At 45.0% G+C, this 18,520-nt stretch overlaps 1 protein-coding gene across 2 annotated transcripts; it reads right to left on the bottom strand.

The window, feature by feature from the left end:
- Positions 1-1,390: 1,390 nt before the first annotated feature.
- RNF4 (ring finger protein 4) lies at positions 1,391-18,099 on the bottom strand. Of its 2 annotated transcripts, XM_012650648.1 has the most exons (7): positions 17,934-18,099; positions 17,270-17,384; positions 15,056-15,135; positions 5,469-5,478; positions 4,826-4,985; positions 4,175-4,223; positions 1,391-3,608 (listed from the first exon to the last, which is right to left on the bottom strand). In XM_012650648.1, the coding sequence occupies exons 1-7, from the start codon at positions 17,940-17,942 to the stop codon at positions 3,459-3,461; spliced, it is 573 nt and encodes a 190-aa protein (XP_012506102.1). In that variant the 5' UTR covers positions 17,943-18,099; the 3' UTR covers positions 1,391-3,458. The 2 variants fall into 2 exon arrangements, with proteins under 2 accessions (XP_012506102.1, XP_012506103.1); XM_012650649.1 differs by lacking the exons at positions 17,270-17,384; positions 17,934-18,099 and adding an exon at positions 16,821-16,853.
- Between the last annotated feature and the right edge of the window lie 421 nt (positions 18,100-18,520).

The raw sequence follows: 18,520 nt of genomic DNA, 5'->3' as shown, positions 1-18,520 counted from the left end.
TGTGTGTAATAATAATGTACTGGAGGTATTAGGAAGATCCGTAAGAAAAAGAAAGGTCCAAGAATTAAAAAAAGAACAATGCAGATGATGTGGGTGTGAATGTAGGAAATTCAAGATTCCAGATTAAAGATTTGGCAAGGATGCTGGATACATAATATGCACAAATAAATTGTTTCTATATTGCAATAGAAATTGTAGTTATGATGGACACTGTTTGAAAACTTCAAAAATAAGTAACCTAGTAATCTCCTTTCACAGCCACCCTTGGGGGGCTCCCTCCTGTTCAGCACCAGATCCACTTAATTCGTGCTGGGCCTGTGGACACACAGCTCCCTGCCCTTTCCACCTCCCTGGGGCTTGCTCAGAACAGAGGCCTGCATTGTCTGGCTCTGGCTCCAGGGTAAAGACACTGCTGGGCCCTGGGTAGCCATCCACAGTGTCTGGCTCATCAACACCCTCAGGTACCACGGAGGCCTGCAGACCCTATCATATGCCCGCAAGATGGAAGTCCCTCTCAGCACCTTTCGCAGGCCTGGGCCTAGGGTTTCTCTTTGCTAGAAAACTTCCTAGACCTTGAGGATGGCAGCTCTGCATCCCTTCCTCAGGGAAACATTCCTGGACAGGTTAAACTTCCTACTGTAGGCTCTCCTGGATTCCTGTTGTCACTTTAGATTTCCTATTGGCCCAGGGGACTGTGTCTTCAGTGAACATGCTCCAGGAGCAGGGCAACGTAGCTGTCTAAATACCCACCCAGAGTCAAGTGCAGTGCCAGGAGCATGGTAAGCAAACTATCTCCATTAGAAGGTAGGCCTTTGAGGCCCAGGCACCTAGCACATTAGCTGTTTCGGTCCCTGGAAACTGCTAGGTAGGCATAAAGAGAGGCAAAGAAGCAAAGCAAGAGCTCTGCCATTGCCAAGTACCTGCCCTCCTTTGAGCTTTGCCAGCACTGCTCACCCACAGCAACAACTGACATGTCCATGTGCTCCAGGGGCCTTGGCTCCCACTTGGAGTGCAAGGTCTGTGTCTGGGTGGCCAGGGGTGGTGTGGGACACTGCACTTCAAGATTCCCAGGGCAATCTCAACCCACACTGCTCGGTGCAGCCTCCCAGTGCCTTTACATAGCTGGCCAAACTGAGCAGACAGCCCCTCAGCCAACCTCACCTCTCAGAGTGGACTCTGTTCTCTTAGAGATTCCAGGGCCTGGATTGTGGTCCTGCTTCACAAATGGCCTGGACATGCTGGCTTCTGGGCATGCAGCTTTCCTGAACACACACGCTGAACAGTACACCGAGCGTGAGGCAGATGAGAACCACACACCTCAGCAACAGGGGAGTTGGGGGGAATTGATTCTGATGCCAAAGAGCAAATGAATGCATGAAAAAGATATTTTGTTCAAATTAATGGTTTTATTTCCATCTTTAACACTAGCAGATGAGTCAAAAACAGACTGATGTCCATGGATATAGTTTAAATGTAACAAAGAAAGAGCTGAACTATGTACACTGAGGAAAGGAAAGGGATTTTTTCATACCAATCTTTTCCTAGTTTGCAGTTTCTGAATAGTAGAAACTAATCACATGTTTTACTAATTTAATTTAGGATGAAGTAATACAAGTTTTATGATCAACCACTTAAGTTGTCTTTAAGGATAAAATTTAAAGAAACTTGGAAATGGGTATTACCATGCTTATTAGTGGACCGCATGGTCACCTTGGCTCCTGAAGTCTGGGCATCATTAGAGTGGAACAAGAGCATTTCCATGAAGCCCAAAGGAACTTAACGGTAATGATGTCCAAGTGGAGGGCAGACACGTTACACATCACAATGATGAGCGTTAACACTCCTGCCCTCTTCGATTCCAAGTAGAAATTATTACTTTCATTCAAACTAACTGGAAGGGAGCCAAACAGTTAAAAGTCAGAATGAAGAATAAAACTATTTTCTTTTCACATAGAGGAGGGACACTCCTTCAGCCCCGTTTAAAGTGAATTCTGTGCTGAGTCCCTGCTCCTTCAGAAAAGTAAACTGAAGGTCAGTTATTGCTAGCAAAGCCAGAAGTGGCCCCTTTCCCACTTTGAAGATGTTTCAAACGAAAAGGCTGTTGGTTTGGCTTGAAGCCCTGTGAGGAAGGAGGAGTGTGGAGGTGGAGGCAGGCTGGTGCTGCAAGGCCTCTCCCCTATCAGCCATCCCCATGCACTGTGCTGCCTCTGAGAGAACTTGAGGCTCCCACACACTTGTGGAGTGGAGCAGAGGTTGTTATTTGGGCCCCTTGGGGAGGATAAGTCACCCAAAACCTATGGAGCAGTCAAAAGCCCAAAGGATCAAAGCCCAGCTGGGCAGAAGAGCAGCTTCTGAAACAAATGCCAATGGGTGGGTGGATGAAAAAGCCACGTCAGTACCAAGTCTGGTGGGCCAAGTTCTTTAAAATATAGGGCAACAGAGACTTGGGTGAAAGCATGGAAGTGAGCGGCTGATAAGGCCACGACTACTGCCACCACCTCCCAGTGTCTACGCCAGGGCAGACATCAGGCAGTGGGAAGTGAGGAGTTGAGGACTAGAGGGCACGTGGCAAACACAGGGTGAATTTATCAGAACAGAGAGAGGACACTCAAATACGTGCCTGTCCTATTTACCTTGCATGTCCTATGCCAGGTGAAGGACACTGGAGCATGGGTAAGGTTCCTGAGAACAGATGGTGAACAGAGATGGGGTGGGACGGGCACTGCTCCACAGGTGACATTAGGCCTCCGAGGGCGACACTAACAGTGCTACATCTCCTGGGCTGCTGAAAAGTAGGTAAAGAACGGGCTTATTGCACTTTTTCGTTCTTAGGGAACAGGGGATTGCCCTGCAGAGGTTCTCTTGATTTGCAGAAATCTCTGCGTATCAATGATAAGGTGCAGGCAGAATCATGGGTGACCTCTGACTCTCAAGGGAAGAAGAAAAAGTCCAGTGGTTGGTCTTTCCAGAGTCTCTGGGGGCCACTCTTGCACCTGGGATCCTCGAGCTGGGTGGACCGTGTCTGGCTTGGTCAATGTGTGGCAGGCACACTGGTCGACTGGCAGACGCTTGGGATGAAAGGTGGCGTGCTGGGAGAGCTGGGGCAAACTTTCCAAATAGGGAAAACTTCTTGGCAAACGTGCAGGTTCCGGAAACAGAGTGGAACCACAATTCTCTAGTCCAACGTGCCTGACTCCCTTTCTCCTACTCTGGAATCAGACCACCCCAGGAACAGGAATGTAGAGCCTGGCCTGGGACAGCCCTGGGTCCAGCTCCACAGCATCAAACTGGAGAAACAAAAGGATCTAAAAGGGGGCTGGAAACAAAAGAGCAGTTTACACATCAGATGTTGGTTTGGAAATAGTCTTTTTGAGCTCAGGAAAATGGAGGCAGATACCACATGGAGAACCCAGCCAGGCTGTCTGTCCATCCGTCTCTCCTGAGCAGCTCTAAACACTTCATATATAAATGGGGTGGTACCGTTTGTGGTTGATCTTTTTCCTACAAGTTGGACAAGTGTTAGCATTCTTAAGGGAATCACGGAGGCACTGGCTACAGAAGACATGGCCACATTCTGTAGAAACAATGAGACGTCCATTCTGCACAATCTAGAAGACATTGAAAGGAACAGCCTTCAAGTTTGCCCTTGTCCAAGAGCAGCAGCAGTCCCCACAGAATCCTACCCCTGCCCATCCCTAAGAGGACCAATGAGAGGGAAGGAGGGGCCAGGACGGCAGCAGGAAAAGCAGGGAGATGGTCTGGAGAACTAAGGATACCTGCTGTGCAGTCTCAGTAAGACAAGTATGGGTGGTCTCTGCTAAATGGACAGCAGGAGGCAGGAGCCACAGTACCTCAGTGGTGGCAGCTCAAAAGGGTTATAAGGGGCCCCAGTAAATGCTAGTATCTTTTGGTTAGGGCTAGGACAGGGGACACAAAAGATTGATGCATTGGCATCAGGAAGCGCAGGGCATACAGGGGCTGAAGTTGAAGGCTGCAGGGCCCAAAGAGAAACTGGCACATTCTCCCTCCACACAGAGATATACAACAAGCCATGGCCCGGGCATGACTGCAGGCAAGTGTGTTAAATCCCACCTAAGGAGAAGATCTTATCTAATTCTTTCACTCAATCAGTTTAGAAACCAAAAGTAGGGAAGATACAGCTTAGTTTACTTACCTCTGAGTATCCGTCCATGCAGATCGGACAACTGACAGTACCAGATGGCCTAAGATCACAGTGCTTCACATCAGTTTCTCAGTAAACTCAAAACATTCAATTGAACCCTATAAGTGGCCTTGGTATAAGCGGCCTATATCCCCTACAAGAGTCCCTCCTCTGGCCACCTCTGACTCTGCCTTAGCACTGACATCCAGGAGACTTTCAGGAAAGCCGACTACCCCAAGGGGGTGTGGCGGGGTGACCAAAAGAAAGAGGAGAAGAGAGACTGGAACAATCAAAGTGCAGACAACCCGAGGCACCCTGCCCTCCCCCACCCCCAGCCTCTGCTCACACAGAGAGCCCCTCCTCCAGAATCCCAGTCTGGGGCCAGGGATGTGACTGCCACCCCTCAAGCATTCCTGCTGCAGGAGGCTGGGGCACCAGGACTATTCACACCCACCCCGTCAGTGCCTGGCAAGCTCTGGTCGCTGTGGGAATAGCTAAGCCCAGCTATAGATCCACTTGCAACCATATCCAGCAACTGGGCAGATGCCTGGCCAAGGCCCCCTAGAGCCAAGGACTCACGAATTTCCTGAAAAGTACAGTATTTCTATACCCTGGCCTTCCACCCCAAGCATGGCAGCAACAGACCAGGGGACAAGGTGGTACCTCACTCCTGTAGCACCTTCATCCCTGGCGTTTCTGGGAGTGTGGGTGGTCACATACACGTCTCTGTCCCTGGACAGTTCTTCATCGTCACTGCTCACCACACAGCTATCAGCATGGTCCTGGCGCAGCCTCCTAGCATTCCTCCTTGGCCTTCTCCTTTCTAAGGTGAGAGTCACATTTACAAATTGGAGGCTCCTACTCTCACCATCCTCACCACTCCACCCTGATGCCTCTAAAAACTCTCCTCCTTCCCTGCCTGGGATACCCCGAGAGAAACTGCTGCTATGTCCATCTACATCCCAAAAGAAGTCCTGCCCAGGATCTTGCCCAAAGCCACTGTCTTGTCTTCCCAGGAGGAACCCCTCCATCCCTACTGGAAGCTGGTGCCTGAGCTGCAGAGCAGTCTAAAGCTGTCAGCCTTCTCCAAAATCCATCAGGACTTTAGCTCAGTGCGCAGCGACAGGGGTGAAGGTTCTTCAGCAGGTGCAAAGGGACTGATTGTGCAGGTCTGTCCATGAGATCGTTTTCCTGCCTGTAGTTCTCGGACCCCTTGGGACGGTTTGGCAAGGCCTGCAGCACTGTGGCCCTCACCCATGCCAGTTCTGTCTCCAAACCCAGTGGAAAAGGAGATGAAATCACTCACCATCAACAATCTTTTAAAGAGAAGAAAAACAAGAGAGAAAGAAGCAATCAGTTTGATTTAGGTAATAAAATGGAAGCACTTGTTTCTAATGTGTGCTAGCCTCTGCAGAATCCTCTGGTGAGCAGCGGAGTCCCCAGCCCTCCCTCACCAACCCACAGAGGATCTGTGCGCCTCTCCAAAGCAATTGCTGCACCATTCCTGGGTCAACCTGCCTCCCAGCAGCTACTGTGCTATGCCTCGCCCCACCAGGTGTTTAGTGGAGTCTCTTGGAGCACAAGCATAGCCACCCATGTACTGGCTGCATGACCTGGGAAGGTTCCTTATTGACTGGAAGCTGCAGCTTCCTCTTCTGAAAAACAGAGGCACCAGCACCTTACTGCACTGTTGTGAGGACTGAGTAAGACAACGAACATGCAGCACAGTGCCAGGGCCATGGTGCTCAATAAATGCTGCCCGTGACCATTCCCACGTGCTCTCCTTGTGCTGCCATGGCCAATGTAGGCCACTGCCAAAGACAGAGCCTCTACTTGGAGGAGGGTTTTCAGTGCTTAATACATTATTTAAAATAATTAACTAAAAAAAAAAATAAAAATAAAAATAAATAAAAGCAGGCTGCCATGCATGGACCAATGAGTATGACACACACCAAGGATGGAAATCAATTCAATTCTGTGTTCTTGATGCCTACAAAAAAAGTTATTGAGAACTTGACAAGTCCCTTGCCGGATGGCTCAGAATTTACATTTAGACAATTTCTGCTACAACAGTTTCAAACCTGGTCACTTCCTCCACCTTCTGGCCAAGCTGAATACTCTTACCTAAGGGGTGGCCAGTGGCACAGCTTTTCCCTCTCACTCGGCGTGCATGAGAACTGCTTCAGGCAAGCTCCCACCACTAACACCTGCAGCCCACACTTTAGCTGCCCCTTTTGGTGGGAGGGCATGGGGCTGCCCCTTTGCAACAGTGTCCTGCCCTGTCGTGACTCTATTCTGACTCCCTTGTAGCAGGGATTCTAGATGTGAACTAAGTTCCCTCAATTAGACATGCTCATGCCACTGGCAAGGCCAGAAGGGTAGAGGCCAATTTCAGCTGCGGTAGGCATTACTGTCAGCCAGCACAGCTAGGGTTATCAAGAAGCAGTTCCAGGCAGAGGCTGCCAACATCTTAAGCCCAGGCCCCTCTCCTCCCTAGAAAGGGGCTGCAGTAGAGTCTACTTGAATTCAAAGATATTAGTGCAGGAGGATGGACATAGCAGCTCCCAGGCAGGTCAACGCTGAGAGGTCAGGAGTTATTCCTAGGGACCCAGCCTGGAGCCCACTCTTCCAGGCTTTTCAACATCATGTAAATAACTCCTTCCGTATGTTAAAATCCATTTAAGCTTAAGAATAACTGGAGTGGGTTTTGTTTCCCAAACTGAACCCTGACAGATACAAATGGCCACCCTAGGAAGAATGTAGATCTGAATATAAAGATCTTTATTTTGCAGATGAGACTATAATCCACACACACGAAGCTACCAAAAATGTTTCCCCTTCCTCCCAGAGGAGAGTACAGAAGGTGACGATGGAAATCTGGGACAGTCAGTCAACCTCATCACTAGGTGAAATCTAGAAAAGGGGAGCCCAGACAGGGAGGCACTGATAGCAGTGCTGGCCCCTGGGGAAAGCCCCGAATTCAGCTAGGAACAGAAATAAATTCCGCTATGGGCAGACATGACCCCAGATTCCTAGGGCTCCAACACTGCACCCCCACCCTCACTGATTAGGTGTAGATATACCTGGAAAGGCCTAGTTCCCTGGCAATCACGGTGTGGGAACTGGGTCTCCATGGACTCCTATGAGACATACCCAGTTCACCTCTGGGCAATGCCACATACTGAGCCCCCATGGAGGTGTATCTGCTTCAAAGTGCCAGGGCCCAGGAGGATGATGGCATCCAGCAAGTGCTCCACACTGGACTTCTGGGTAAATGAAAACAAGGTGGCTGGAGAACATCCCTCACTGGTGATGACTCTCACCTTCCCCACCTTCAGTGAGAGACAAACAGCTCCGAGATGCAGCTTCCTGCCCAGAGGGCAGTATAAGAATGGCACTAGAGCGTGGCTGCCCAGCTCCATGCCCTTTCTGTGCCCCAGGACCCCAGCTGACAGACACGACACAACATCTAGCACTGGTGCTCCCTCTACCCCACAGCTAGACACACCAAGTCCCACAATCCCTGGAAGTGTCTCAAGCACTCTGGAATGTACCTAGCTCACAGCAATAGCCTGCAGGTAGCACAATGCTTGCCCGGCACAGAAGATGGAGGCAGGGGGAAGAGTAGCAGAGCACAACACAAGCTCTAGGGCCTCTAATCTGGTTAAAAAGCTTTTAAAAGAAGTAAAAAATAAAACCGAAATAACGAGAACTAACCAATCCCCTGGCCTGAACAGTTTAGTTAGTACCATGGCAAGCTGGTCCAAGATGAGAAATTCGTATGTTACCTTTACTTTTGGCTTCTCCTTCTTGACTATGGAGAGTAAGAGTGGAGACTGTAGCAGGCACACATATTTGGTCACCCCAAGCCCTTTTGTGTTTCTAAAGCACCAGTGAGCCTCAGAACACCTCAACATAAGAGATCAAAGTAGCAAGAATCACAGCACTCAAGCTGACCCCAGCATTTCTAAGAATGCTCATCTAGCCAAGAGAACCAAGAAACACTTGCTTTAGACAACCCTCCAACTCACAGCACCATACATTGTTCCACTGGAAAAAACAGCTAATCACTCTGCTCACAAAAGGCTACTCCTTTTTTTTAAGAGATGGGATCTCATTCTGTCACTTAGGCTGGAGTACAGTGGCTTGACAATAGCTCACTACAGCCTCAAACTCCTGGCCTCAAGCAATCCTCCTACCTCAGCCTCCCAAAGTGCTGGGATTACAAGTGTTAGCCACCGCGCCCAGACAAAAGGCTACTCCTTATGTTCAACAGTTGCACATATCATGCAATTACTAATTACTATTACTTGCAGCACTGGCAGGAGTACCAGTAAGATGGGCGCTGACAATAACATTCTGAGTAACCGATCCATCTTAGACTGCATGTACAGCTGTATTCCTAATTCTTGGATAAGATGTCCGAGCCTATCTTTCTTCACATATAATTAGGTTGGTTCACTCATTCCAACAGTATGCCTCTTGTGTCCTTTACCACATCCAGACAGAGAGCTGGACAGGGCTATATTCCTGCCTGCAAAGAAGCCTCTATCAAGTAGGTCGTTTCAATAGAGTCATAAATGAAAAATCAGGCAGGATGCAGAATATAACACAAATAGAACAATTCATTAACACATTATGGAAACAGACAAAAAATGATTCCAGGAAAATCAACCTGGCTTTAAAAGAGACAATCTGGCTGTGTGCAGTGGCTCACACTTGTAATCCCAACACTTTGGGAGGCTGATGTGGGAGGATCACTTGAGCCCAGGAGTTTAAGACCAGCCTGAGCAACATAGTGAGATTCTGAGACTAAAAAAAAGAAAGAGGCAATCTTTTGACATTTAATTAAGGAAAATAGTCCAAACAACATTTCCAATAATCTCCTGCTCTAGGACTCGATTCCTTAAAGAGGAGAGCTAGTCTGTCTTTCCACCACTGCATCTCTTCTAGCCATAGCAGAGATTGGCCTATTGCAAATGCTCTTAAAAAGTGACCTGAAATTCTAATCCACCTATAAACCAGGTAAGAGGCCGGGTATGGTGGCTCACGTCTATAATCCTAGCACTCTGGGAGGCTGAAGCGGTAGAAGGCTTGAGGTTAGGAATTCAAGACCAGTCTGAGCAAGAGCAAGACCCTGTCTCTACTAAAAATAGAAAAAATTAGCTGGGCATGGTGGTACGTGCCTGTAGTTCCAGCCACTCAAGAGGCTGAGGCAAGAGGATTGCTCAAGCCCAGGAGTTTGAGGTTGCTGTGAGCTAGGATGACGCCACGGCACTCCAGCCCAGGCAACAGAGCAAGACTCTTGTCAAAAAAAAAAAAAAAACCCCAGGTAAGAAAGCAGAAGAATGGAAAACATAAGCAGAGAGATTTCTAACAAATGGCAAGCTACTTATTTTGATAATTTTTCTAACTGAAAACAAACAAGATAAAATAGATGTATCATATATAGTTACACAAACAAAAAGGTGACAAAAAGGAAGAAAGAACAAACAAATGAACAAATTTGGTCAAAAGTGAAAGGGAAACAATAATCCAGAGGAATAACACACAGATGATTCCTAAAAAATTGCAGCTTGCTTTTGAAACCACCAACAGAAGACAGAAACCAAAGTCCAGGCCTAAAACAGTATCCTTACTGTATTAAGGACCACCCTTGTGCAGGTGAGGCCTTCAAGCAAGTCTCAACAAATACAAAGGAGCTGACATACAGAATGTATCTTCTGACTATAATAAATAATACAAAGAATCCACGACAAAGAGAAAATCCACAAAAATCTCACAAATGCTAAATTGAATATAAAATAACCAATTCCAAAATCTGTAGGATAAAGAAAAACATAATGTTAAATGACTATTATTGGAAAAGAAATGATGAAAATCAGTAAGTTAGAAAAAGAACAGCAAAATAAACTCACACAAAGAAAGAATCAATGAAATGAAAACAAACTTACAAGAGAAAGGATCCACAAAGCTAAAAGTTGGTTCTCTGAAAGATCTAACAAAGCTCTGGTGATACTAATCTAAAAAGACAGAAAACACAAATAAGCAGTATCAGAAATGAAAAAAGTGACATCACTACAGAACATAAGAAGATATTATGAACAAATTTATGCCAATAAACGTGAAAATTTTAGATGAAATCAATAAATTCCTAAAAACTGCAACTTACCAAAACTGATTAAAACTCTAGGTTAGATACGTTTACTGCAGAGTTCTACAAAAGACTCAAGGAAGAAGTAATTCCCATCTTACAAAATTTTCTGAGGAAAAATAGTGACTCTCCCCAAGTCGCTTTATAAAGATACCACTACTGATATTAGAACTCTGTAAGGAATGTGCACAAAAGACCAATTACAGATCAACTAGTCTTATTCACAAACATAGACACAAAAATCATACATAAAAGTTTTATCAGCAAACTCAATCTAGCAATATATAAAAAGATAATACATCATGATCACAGTAAGTTTAGCTGGTTGAACACTGGAACCAAAGGAACTCTCCACTTCAATATATAAAAAGGAAAATAGATGGAGTTGTTATAAAATTTAACATTGATTCACGAAGAAAACTTGTAGCCAAACAGGAAATACAGAGGAATTTCTCCAATCTGATAAAGGATATTATTGCAAAGACTTTATTTAACGGTGAAACTTTGAAAGGATTCTTTCAGATTTGGAGTGAGACAAGAATGTTCACGACTATCAGCATTTTCATGTTCAGCCAGTACAGGAAAACAAAAAAGGAAATGAAAAAACCCAAAACTTGTTCTGCGCACCTAAATGTCCAAAAGATTTAGAGTTGCTAAATTAAAAAAAGAAAAGAAAAAAATCCAGTAAATAAAATCAACTGTACTTTTTTTTTTTTTTCTCTCCTTTTCTCTATTTTTGTCCGTGGGCTTTGTTAATCGAGTATCGTTGCTACTCCAGACCTTTTTTTTTTCCTATATATTTTTAGTTGTCCAATTAATTTCTTTCTGATTTTAGTAGAGACGGGGTCTTGCTCTTGCTCAGGCTGGTTTCGAACTCCTGAGCTCAAACAATCCGCCCGCCTCGGCCTCCCAGAGTGCTAGGATTACAGGCGTGAGTCAACTGTACTTTTTATATCAGTAAACAATGAACGAAAACAAAAATTTTATATCAGCAAACAATGAAAAACAAAAATAATGAAATTTTAAAACAATATTTAACAGCATCCTAAAATACTATGTACCTAGAAATAAATCGTCCTACAAAAGACTTGTAAAACCTTCACGGGCAACTTTAGAAAACTTTTACTGAGAGTCATTAAAGATCCGAATCTCAATCTATGCACAAAAGTCAATTCATGTGAATTATAAATATAAATATGAAAGACAAAACAGTAAACTTTTAGAATATAGGAATATCTTTTTATGATAGGGGAAGGACAATATTTCTTCAACATATTGAGAAATCCAACTATTAAGACATTAAGAGCTTTTATATATAAACATCAAAGAGAAGATAAGCCTCTAAGTAGAAGACACAAAACATATTAAGTAACAGCAGACTCATATTTAGAACTTACAAAGAATTCCTATGAATCAGGAAAAGGCAGATAATCAAATGGAAAAATGAATAGAAAAAATGATTTCCTGAAAAAAAAAAAAGACAAAGGATTTGCTTCATTCTAATTCAACTTCTTCAGCTATTTTAAAGTTTATATATAAAAGTTGTATAAAAAAGCTGTAAAACAAAAATTTCAAACAGGCCATTGTAAAAGAAAAATGAATCATCGACAGGTGTTCAATCCCATTACTAATCAGAAAAACAAATTAAAATCACAATGAGATATTACTAGACAACTATCAGATTGGCTAAAATTAAGAAGTGGTGATGAGGCTTAGTATGGTGGCTCAGGTCTGCAATCCCAGCTGCTTGGGAGGCTGAGGTAGGAGGATCACTTAAGGCCAGGAGTTCAAGACCAGCCTGGGAAACATAGTGAGACTCCTGCCTCTTAAGAAAAACAAAACAAAACACAAATCTTAGCTAGGCATGGTGGCCTGTGCCTGTACTCCCAGCTTCTTGGGAGGCTGAGGCGGGATGATCACTTGAGCCCAGAAGTCCAAGACTACAGTGAGCTATGATTATACCACTGCACCCCAGCCTGGGTGACAGAGTAAAACCATGTCAGTGGTGGTGAGGATCTGGAACAATGAGAACCCCCAACAGTGGTCTAAGTGTAAACTAGTACAACCTCTTCAGAAAAGAGGTTGGCATTTATCTAATAAAAATCAAAGATACTCATATCTTGGACTCAGGGGTGCTAGCCTTTTTAAGGTTATATAATGCCAAAAATATAAGTTAATTTTGAGGGAAACTAACAAAGCAGAGATGTACAAAGTCTCACTGCATCTTACAGCATTTTTCATTTCTCCTAATTTTTCAGGGGCTTTGGATTCCTTTCAGAGTTAGAAAAATGCACAAGAATACATGCAAAGTTTCTAGTCTTAAGAGGGTTCCCAATGTCCTGAAGGCTGCCCCTGGATCCTGGTATCTAGGAAATCCTACCTTATCTGAAAGATACAGAGCTACTGCTGGAGCTCAAGCAGTACGCTTAAACTATTCCAACAGATCCTGGTTGAATTAGTAAGATCACCCCAATTTTGGAATGGATATGTTTATCCATTTCATACTCTCCTGTAAGTAGAGTCAAAGGTCACCCTGAGAATAACTCATCTAATAGATGCCCCTTGTCCTGAGTTAATACTATTAGGCCTCCCAAGCAGATCTGCTCAGAGAGGTAAAATTTTGAACCCAGGAGTACTTCTCACTGAACATCAATAAACTGGAATTTGGACTTATTAAAATCAGCCTGTGGAGAATGATTAAAATAAGGAGAACTATTGAGTCCAAAACAATTCTGTATAGCTGGGGACACTGCAGCTGGTATGAGGGAAATCCTGACCAAATCAACCAGTAGATTTGAGACCAGAACTCAGGACTTCCCAAGCCAGGACTGTCTACCCTTTACCCATCAACCTGCCTCTGGCCATCCAGTTACTCCCAGGACAGCCCCCACGCCAGTATTCCTGTCCCTGGGTCTTCCCAATGACTCTCTTGACCACAGAGCTTACAAAGGTTAACCAGGCAGCCTCAGGTTAAATGGGAGTAGAGGTGCCAGAATACAGAGCCCAAGCCTAGGGAAACAGAAAGAAGGTAGGACAGTTCAGAGAGGAAGCCCACGTAGCAATAGCAGTCTAGTCATCAAAACAAACAAAGGTGTGGAAGGGGAAATGATGTTGGTTTGTCATCCAATAGAAGCCAACCTTTGTCTTTCTATGGGCAGAATCCTAGCTATCTCCCTGGGCCTGGCAGAGAGAGAAAGAGAAAGCCAGGTATACTGTAGGTAGACACTGAGAATTCAAGGAAAAAAAAAAAAGGACTTTGCAGGCACTATTTCCAGCATTAATCAGCAACTGGGCTGCAGGCTTCAGCCAATGTGCCAAATTAAGCTATCTTTCTAGAACTCTAGGGAGCCTACAGGGACTACCAGCAAAGTTATAGTGTTATGTACCTCAGAAAACACACAAATGAGGCCTCAGTAGAGACGGCTTATGACTAAACCTACTCTTGCTATCTCTGAAAGGTCTAACCAATCTCCAGGGAAACCACTAGGTCCCAATTGGGAGCCAATGTCCCCCGAGCTTTCTTCCACGATCCTATTGATGCTAGAGGTAGTCTATCAGATGTGGGTGGGGGACAACAACAGGACAGCCCAGTGGTTTCAAACCAAGACCAGAGTCCAAATCTGTCAAGACAGTTCCCCATCCCCATTCTTTTCTTCTAACTTAAGTCCTGAAGCTTCTCAGCACAACCCTATCCTGAAGTTCTAAGCACAGGCAGGAAGCAGTGCCTACAGCTTGTCTATGTTCTGACAGCCTGGCCTTAGCCAGGCAAGATAACTCCAACACCAGTGAGTCCAGGGTCAAGGTGAAGACTCAGCAAACAGCAACCCCCACACACCCCACTGCACCCCTATCCCATTCAGCACTGCGTTCCACACACCTGCCCACCACTATCAGGTGGGCCACCACCTCCACTCCCCAAGCCGCAGTCTTGGCACACTGTCAGAAAACACTTAAGTGGCATTCTTCAGGAGAGGCATGCCAGTCCAGATTCACACCAGATGGGCATACTGTGGGTACTGTGGAACAGGTATCCCAGAACTAACTTGTCCATATGTCCTCTGACCAGACCAGGCCCCATTCTCCGCAGACTGTGCACAGGGCCCACACACACCTTCCTAGGCTCCACCCTCCTTGGCGTCAGAATACAGCCAAGGTATCAGATGGTAATGCAGGGTACCTGCATCCCCTGCGGCAATGTTAACTAGCAGTTGTTTTTGGAATTGGGAAGATTTCTCACTGGCAGTGCTGAGCAAACATTCCCTTTCCCTTCAGCTGGAAGGGCATAAATTCACCTTGACTGGGTACCATCTTAGGTGCCAGATACTCAAACATGAAATCTCTTTTAATCCTCACAATAACCACGGACACGGGTGGCTTAACCCATATTATGAATGAAGTGAGGGAGGCTAAGTAACATGCCCAGGGTCACACAAGTGGTGTAAATTGTAGAATCAGGGACTGAAGACAGATGTGGGAGCCTTGAGATTCTTCCCAAACCACTTTTGTGCCCAGCTGTGGAAAGGTCAGAGTTACACAGACCTACTCCACAGGCAACAAAGTCACAATAAATGATTTTCCTGAAACATTTTTCATTTTGGGTTCCAGTCACTGAATGCACGAATTTCTTCAGCACAAGCTACAACCCTGACCTGTAATCTGTGACCCAAGGTCTTCAGACACTGGCAGTGGCCAGGGACCCACACCCCAGAAATGGCTAACTCTCACACTCAAACACTTACCACAACAGCATCATTGTGAGTCAGGTCGACAACCACTGGCTCTAAAGATTCACAGGTAAGGTCCACGATTTCATCTCCAGCTTCAAAAAAAAAAAGTATTTTGACAAGGATTAGGAGCAAAGTAAGGGTATGGGTGTATCCATCTAAGCTTTATTGATTTGATTACAAATGGGGTACAGGCTTATACCAAACTAAAAAAACCCTTAACTACACTATGCAAAGAGCATCAGGACCAATCTCTTTTTCAGGAGTGATAGCCAATAAATGCCCTCTTGGAATTTTGCAATGAGTGGGGGTAGATGGTTTTTCACAAATGTACTATCAAGGTGTATGTGTGCGTGCACACACATCTTTACCCCATGGCGTCACACGGTCACATGGCTATGCCTCTGTGCCCCACCTGCGTCCTTCACAGGGGTGATACAGTGACTCACGTGACAGGACATCTGGGAGAAGGCACCAGGCATGCTCAGCTCAGGGCCTTTGTCTTTGGGATGGACCAGCAGCAAGAATCCTCTGCTCATCCCAGCAGGGGAGGCAGATCACCTTCACTTGGCCCAAAGTTCTGCTTAGCTTAATAACTTCATCAGTTAATCTAGGGAAGGCTTTTAAGCTCCATTTCTCTCTCAAGTGCCTCCCAAACTGGATGGAGAACAGTGGTATTTATTAGTCCCCTGGAACCAATATGGGTTGGGCCTGCTGTGAAGCTTGCCTTTTGAGCCCTAGGATATACTGTGATTTCTATCTGAGCATAAGATGAAGGTGAGAAGGACATAGACCAAGCAGTTAATGGCAGTTATGAATGAGGGGCAAAGCACAACTTCCATTTATAAAACTAAAAAAAGATTTATAACAATGTTTGCTTCTGATTACTATTAATATTAAAAAGTACCATGCACAGTACTGATTTTAAGATTTCTAGAAATAGTATTGGTCTAGTATTTTAGGAAAGTGACTTGTAATGCATTGAACATATTTTAACTTGTCTTGTTTCCCTGTATTAAAAAGTTTCACAGGAATAAAAACTACAATGGATTGTAGATATCCAATGTAATTTATACAAACTTATCATATTCTTTATTAAAAACAAGAGCTGCCTAGTAGTCCATATATTGATATACAATAATTTATCAAACCATTTTCTTTCTGGTGAACACAACTCTTGGCTCTTACAAAACCAGCGCTCCGATGGGCAGCTTGGGCGAACAGTCTTGCTACGGGGTAAGACTGCCTGTAGGATGACAAGTGCCACGCTGCACAGCAATTGGATCCTTCCTGGGCCTGAGATTCTGAGTCTTCCAAGTGACCACTTGTGTGCTCAGTATCACAACTGAGGATGGCACCAGCTAAGGGCATGGAGGGCCAGGGTCCTAGCCTCTAGGCAAAGAAGTCAAGGCTTTCAGGAATTCATTGTTAGAAGTAAAACTCAAGAGACCACACAGAGAATTCTATTATTTTATCTCATACTAAGTTGCTTCTCTTTAAAATGTCAGTTTCCAGGAATCATAGTTATAAAAACAATTTTAATATATGCAGAGCAAAGAGACTTTGATTCAGGCCATTTGACACTTTCCTAAGCAGGCAAAAGGGGAAAATCCAATCTGGCCTCTTTGTACACCAAGCTCTACCACAGGTAGCTCTGTTGACAAGTTTGACTTCTTCGGAGATTTTTTGTCTTAATGGAAAATGGAAAAGGAAAGCCGAGTACTTCCCAAGGTCAAGCAAAGCAATTTCAAATAGAAAAGGTAAGGCAAGGCAGTCTCACCTTCCCTGTTGCACATTACCAAAGGGCTGAATGGCTGGCCTAGCTGAGTTGCTGTTTCAAAACCTGCAGAGGTCTTAGGGTTTCAAAGGGGAAAGCGTTGCTCAGTTTAGCTGTAAGTTGTGAATGTTGAGTCGGACTACACAGGTCTTCTGAAAACAGAGAGCAGCTTCTAATAGCTAACGCTTTGTAGTGTTATCTGCCAAGTACTGTTCTCAGTGTTTCACAGTATGGACTCATTTCAGCCTATGACAACTCTAGGCTGCAGGTTCTAGGATCCCCTGCTGCAAAGAAGGGGACAGAGGCTCAGACAGGGTGCATGACTTGCACAGTCCCCATGGCCAGCAGGTGGCTGTACAGGGCACTGACTAGCTCCAGCTTGCATGCTCCCCACCATACCATGGACTTTCCACCTTAACACCCCACAGTCCCGGTATCCCTTCCAAACTTACCAGTTTCCACGAGTTCTATGGGTTCTGCTTCCAAAGAAATCTCAGGGGTGGAGGTTGCTTCCCGAGTTCGTTTCTGGGTTTGTCTAGAACTTACTGTTCCACCACGACGCTTTCTCTGAGGGTATTGAAGTTTGGAAAAGAAACAGTCACACGAACTCCAGACTGACAAGATTTTAGGAAGAACAAAAGGCCAACACAGAGATAGTTCACCAATAAGAGTAAGAGGGCAGCAAGTAGATTTGAAGCTAGGGTCCTTTCAAAACTTGAGATTCTATAACATTGAATACTTACAGAGAGAGAAATCACCCAAAACATACAGTGAATAGAAATTCTATACCATAAAATTTTTGTTATATTAAACTATCAGTATGTCCAAAACTATGCGATCTACCCTGCTACAGAAACCTCAGACATCAGGATTTGGACTTGGAATTGGATGCTCTGGCCAAACAGTCTTCTGTCTCTGGGGCACCATCCCTGACATCTGGGATTCAGCTCAAGACAAGCAAGTTGGTTTAAGTACCAGAAGGCCCCTATACACACTCCTTCAAGAACTAGGGTTACTCAGAAGCACTCATGTGGTGCTTTCATTAACGTGCTACAAGGAATAAGGCAGTTTTCAACGTCAAAAACAAAATAAAATTCAATAGTCGATAAAACTTACTGTGCTCATTGTGCTCTTTGGTGGCAACCTACGGAAAAAGAAGTGATCTGTACCAAAGTTTGCAGGGAAGTTGAACGTTCTCAACCTCTCGTCCCCACTGGTTACTCCTCCTTTGGCTTGCAAAAGAATTTGGAGCCAGACAGATTTTCAGTATCTTCAAGTCCTGACAAACAAAGATATTGACTTGATAAATGCTGCCACCTGCATCACTGATAACAAAGTTCAATAATTTACCAGTCCTTTCTGTCACTAGGGTGCTTTACTGAACACGTTATGCAATTCATGTCCTTAATCCCACATTCATGTTAGGAAGTAAGCATTCTTGTTGAATACAGGGCTTTCCAATCCCAAAGCCTGCCATTGGAACCATTGTGCCATCTCCCAGGAAAAGACCAGTCAGAACTGCCACATGTAATCATACCAACCCCTCAGTAATGTCGGGGGCGGGGGTGCAGAGCCTCCAAAGGCCAAGCAGAGCCCAGAGCCTTGGGCTCTTCTCACGAGTTCAGGAGGCAAGAGCCACCCACCCTGAAGTACCCTGTATTCAGCTGAGACTTCTGTCACTGGCAACAGGTGAATGGAGGACA

Source organism: Propithecus coquereli, unplaced genomic scaffold (genome assembly GCF_000956105.1).
Source record: "Propithecus coquereli isolate 6110/MARCELLA unplaced genomic scaffold, Pcoq_1.0 Scaffold337, whole genome shotgun sequence".
NCBI classification, from domain to species: Eukaryota; Metazoa; Chordata; class Mammalia; order Primates; family Indriidae; genus Propithecus; species Propithecus coquereli.
This window is presented reverse-complemented; position numbering and strand designations above follow the sequence as displayed.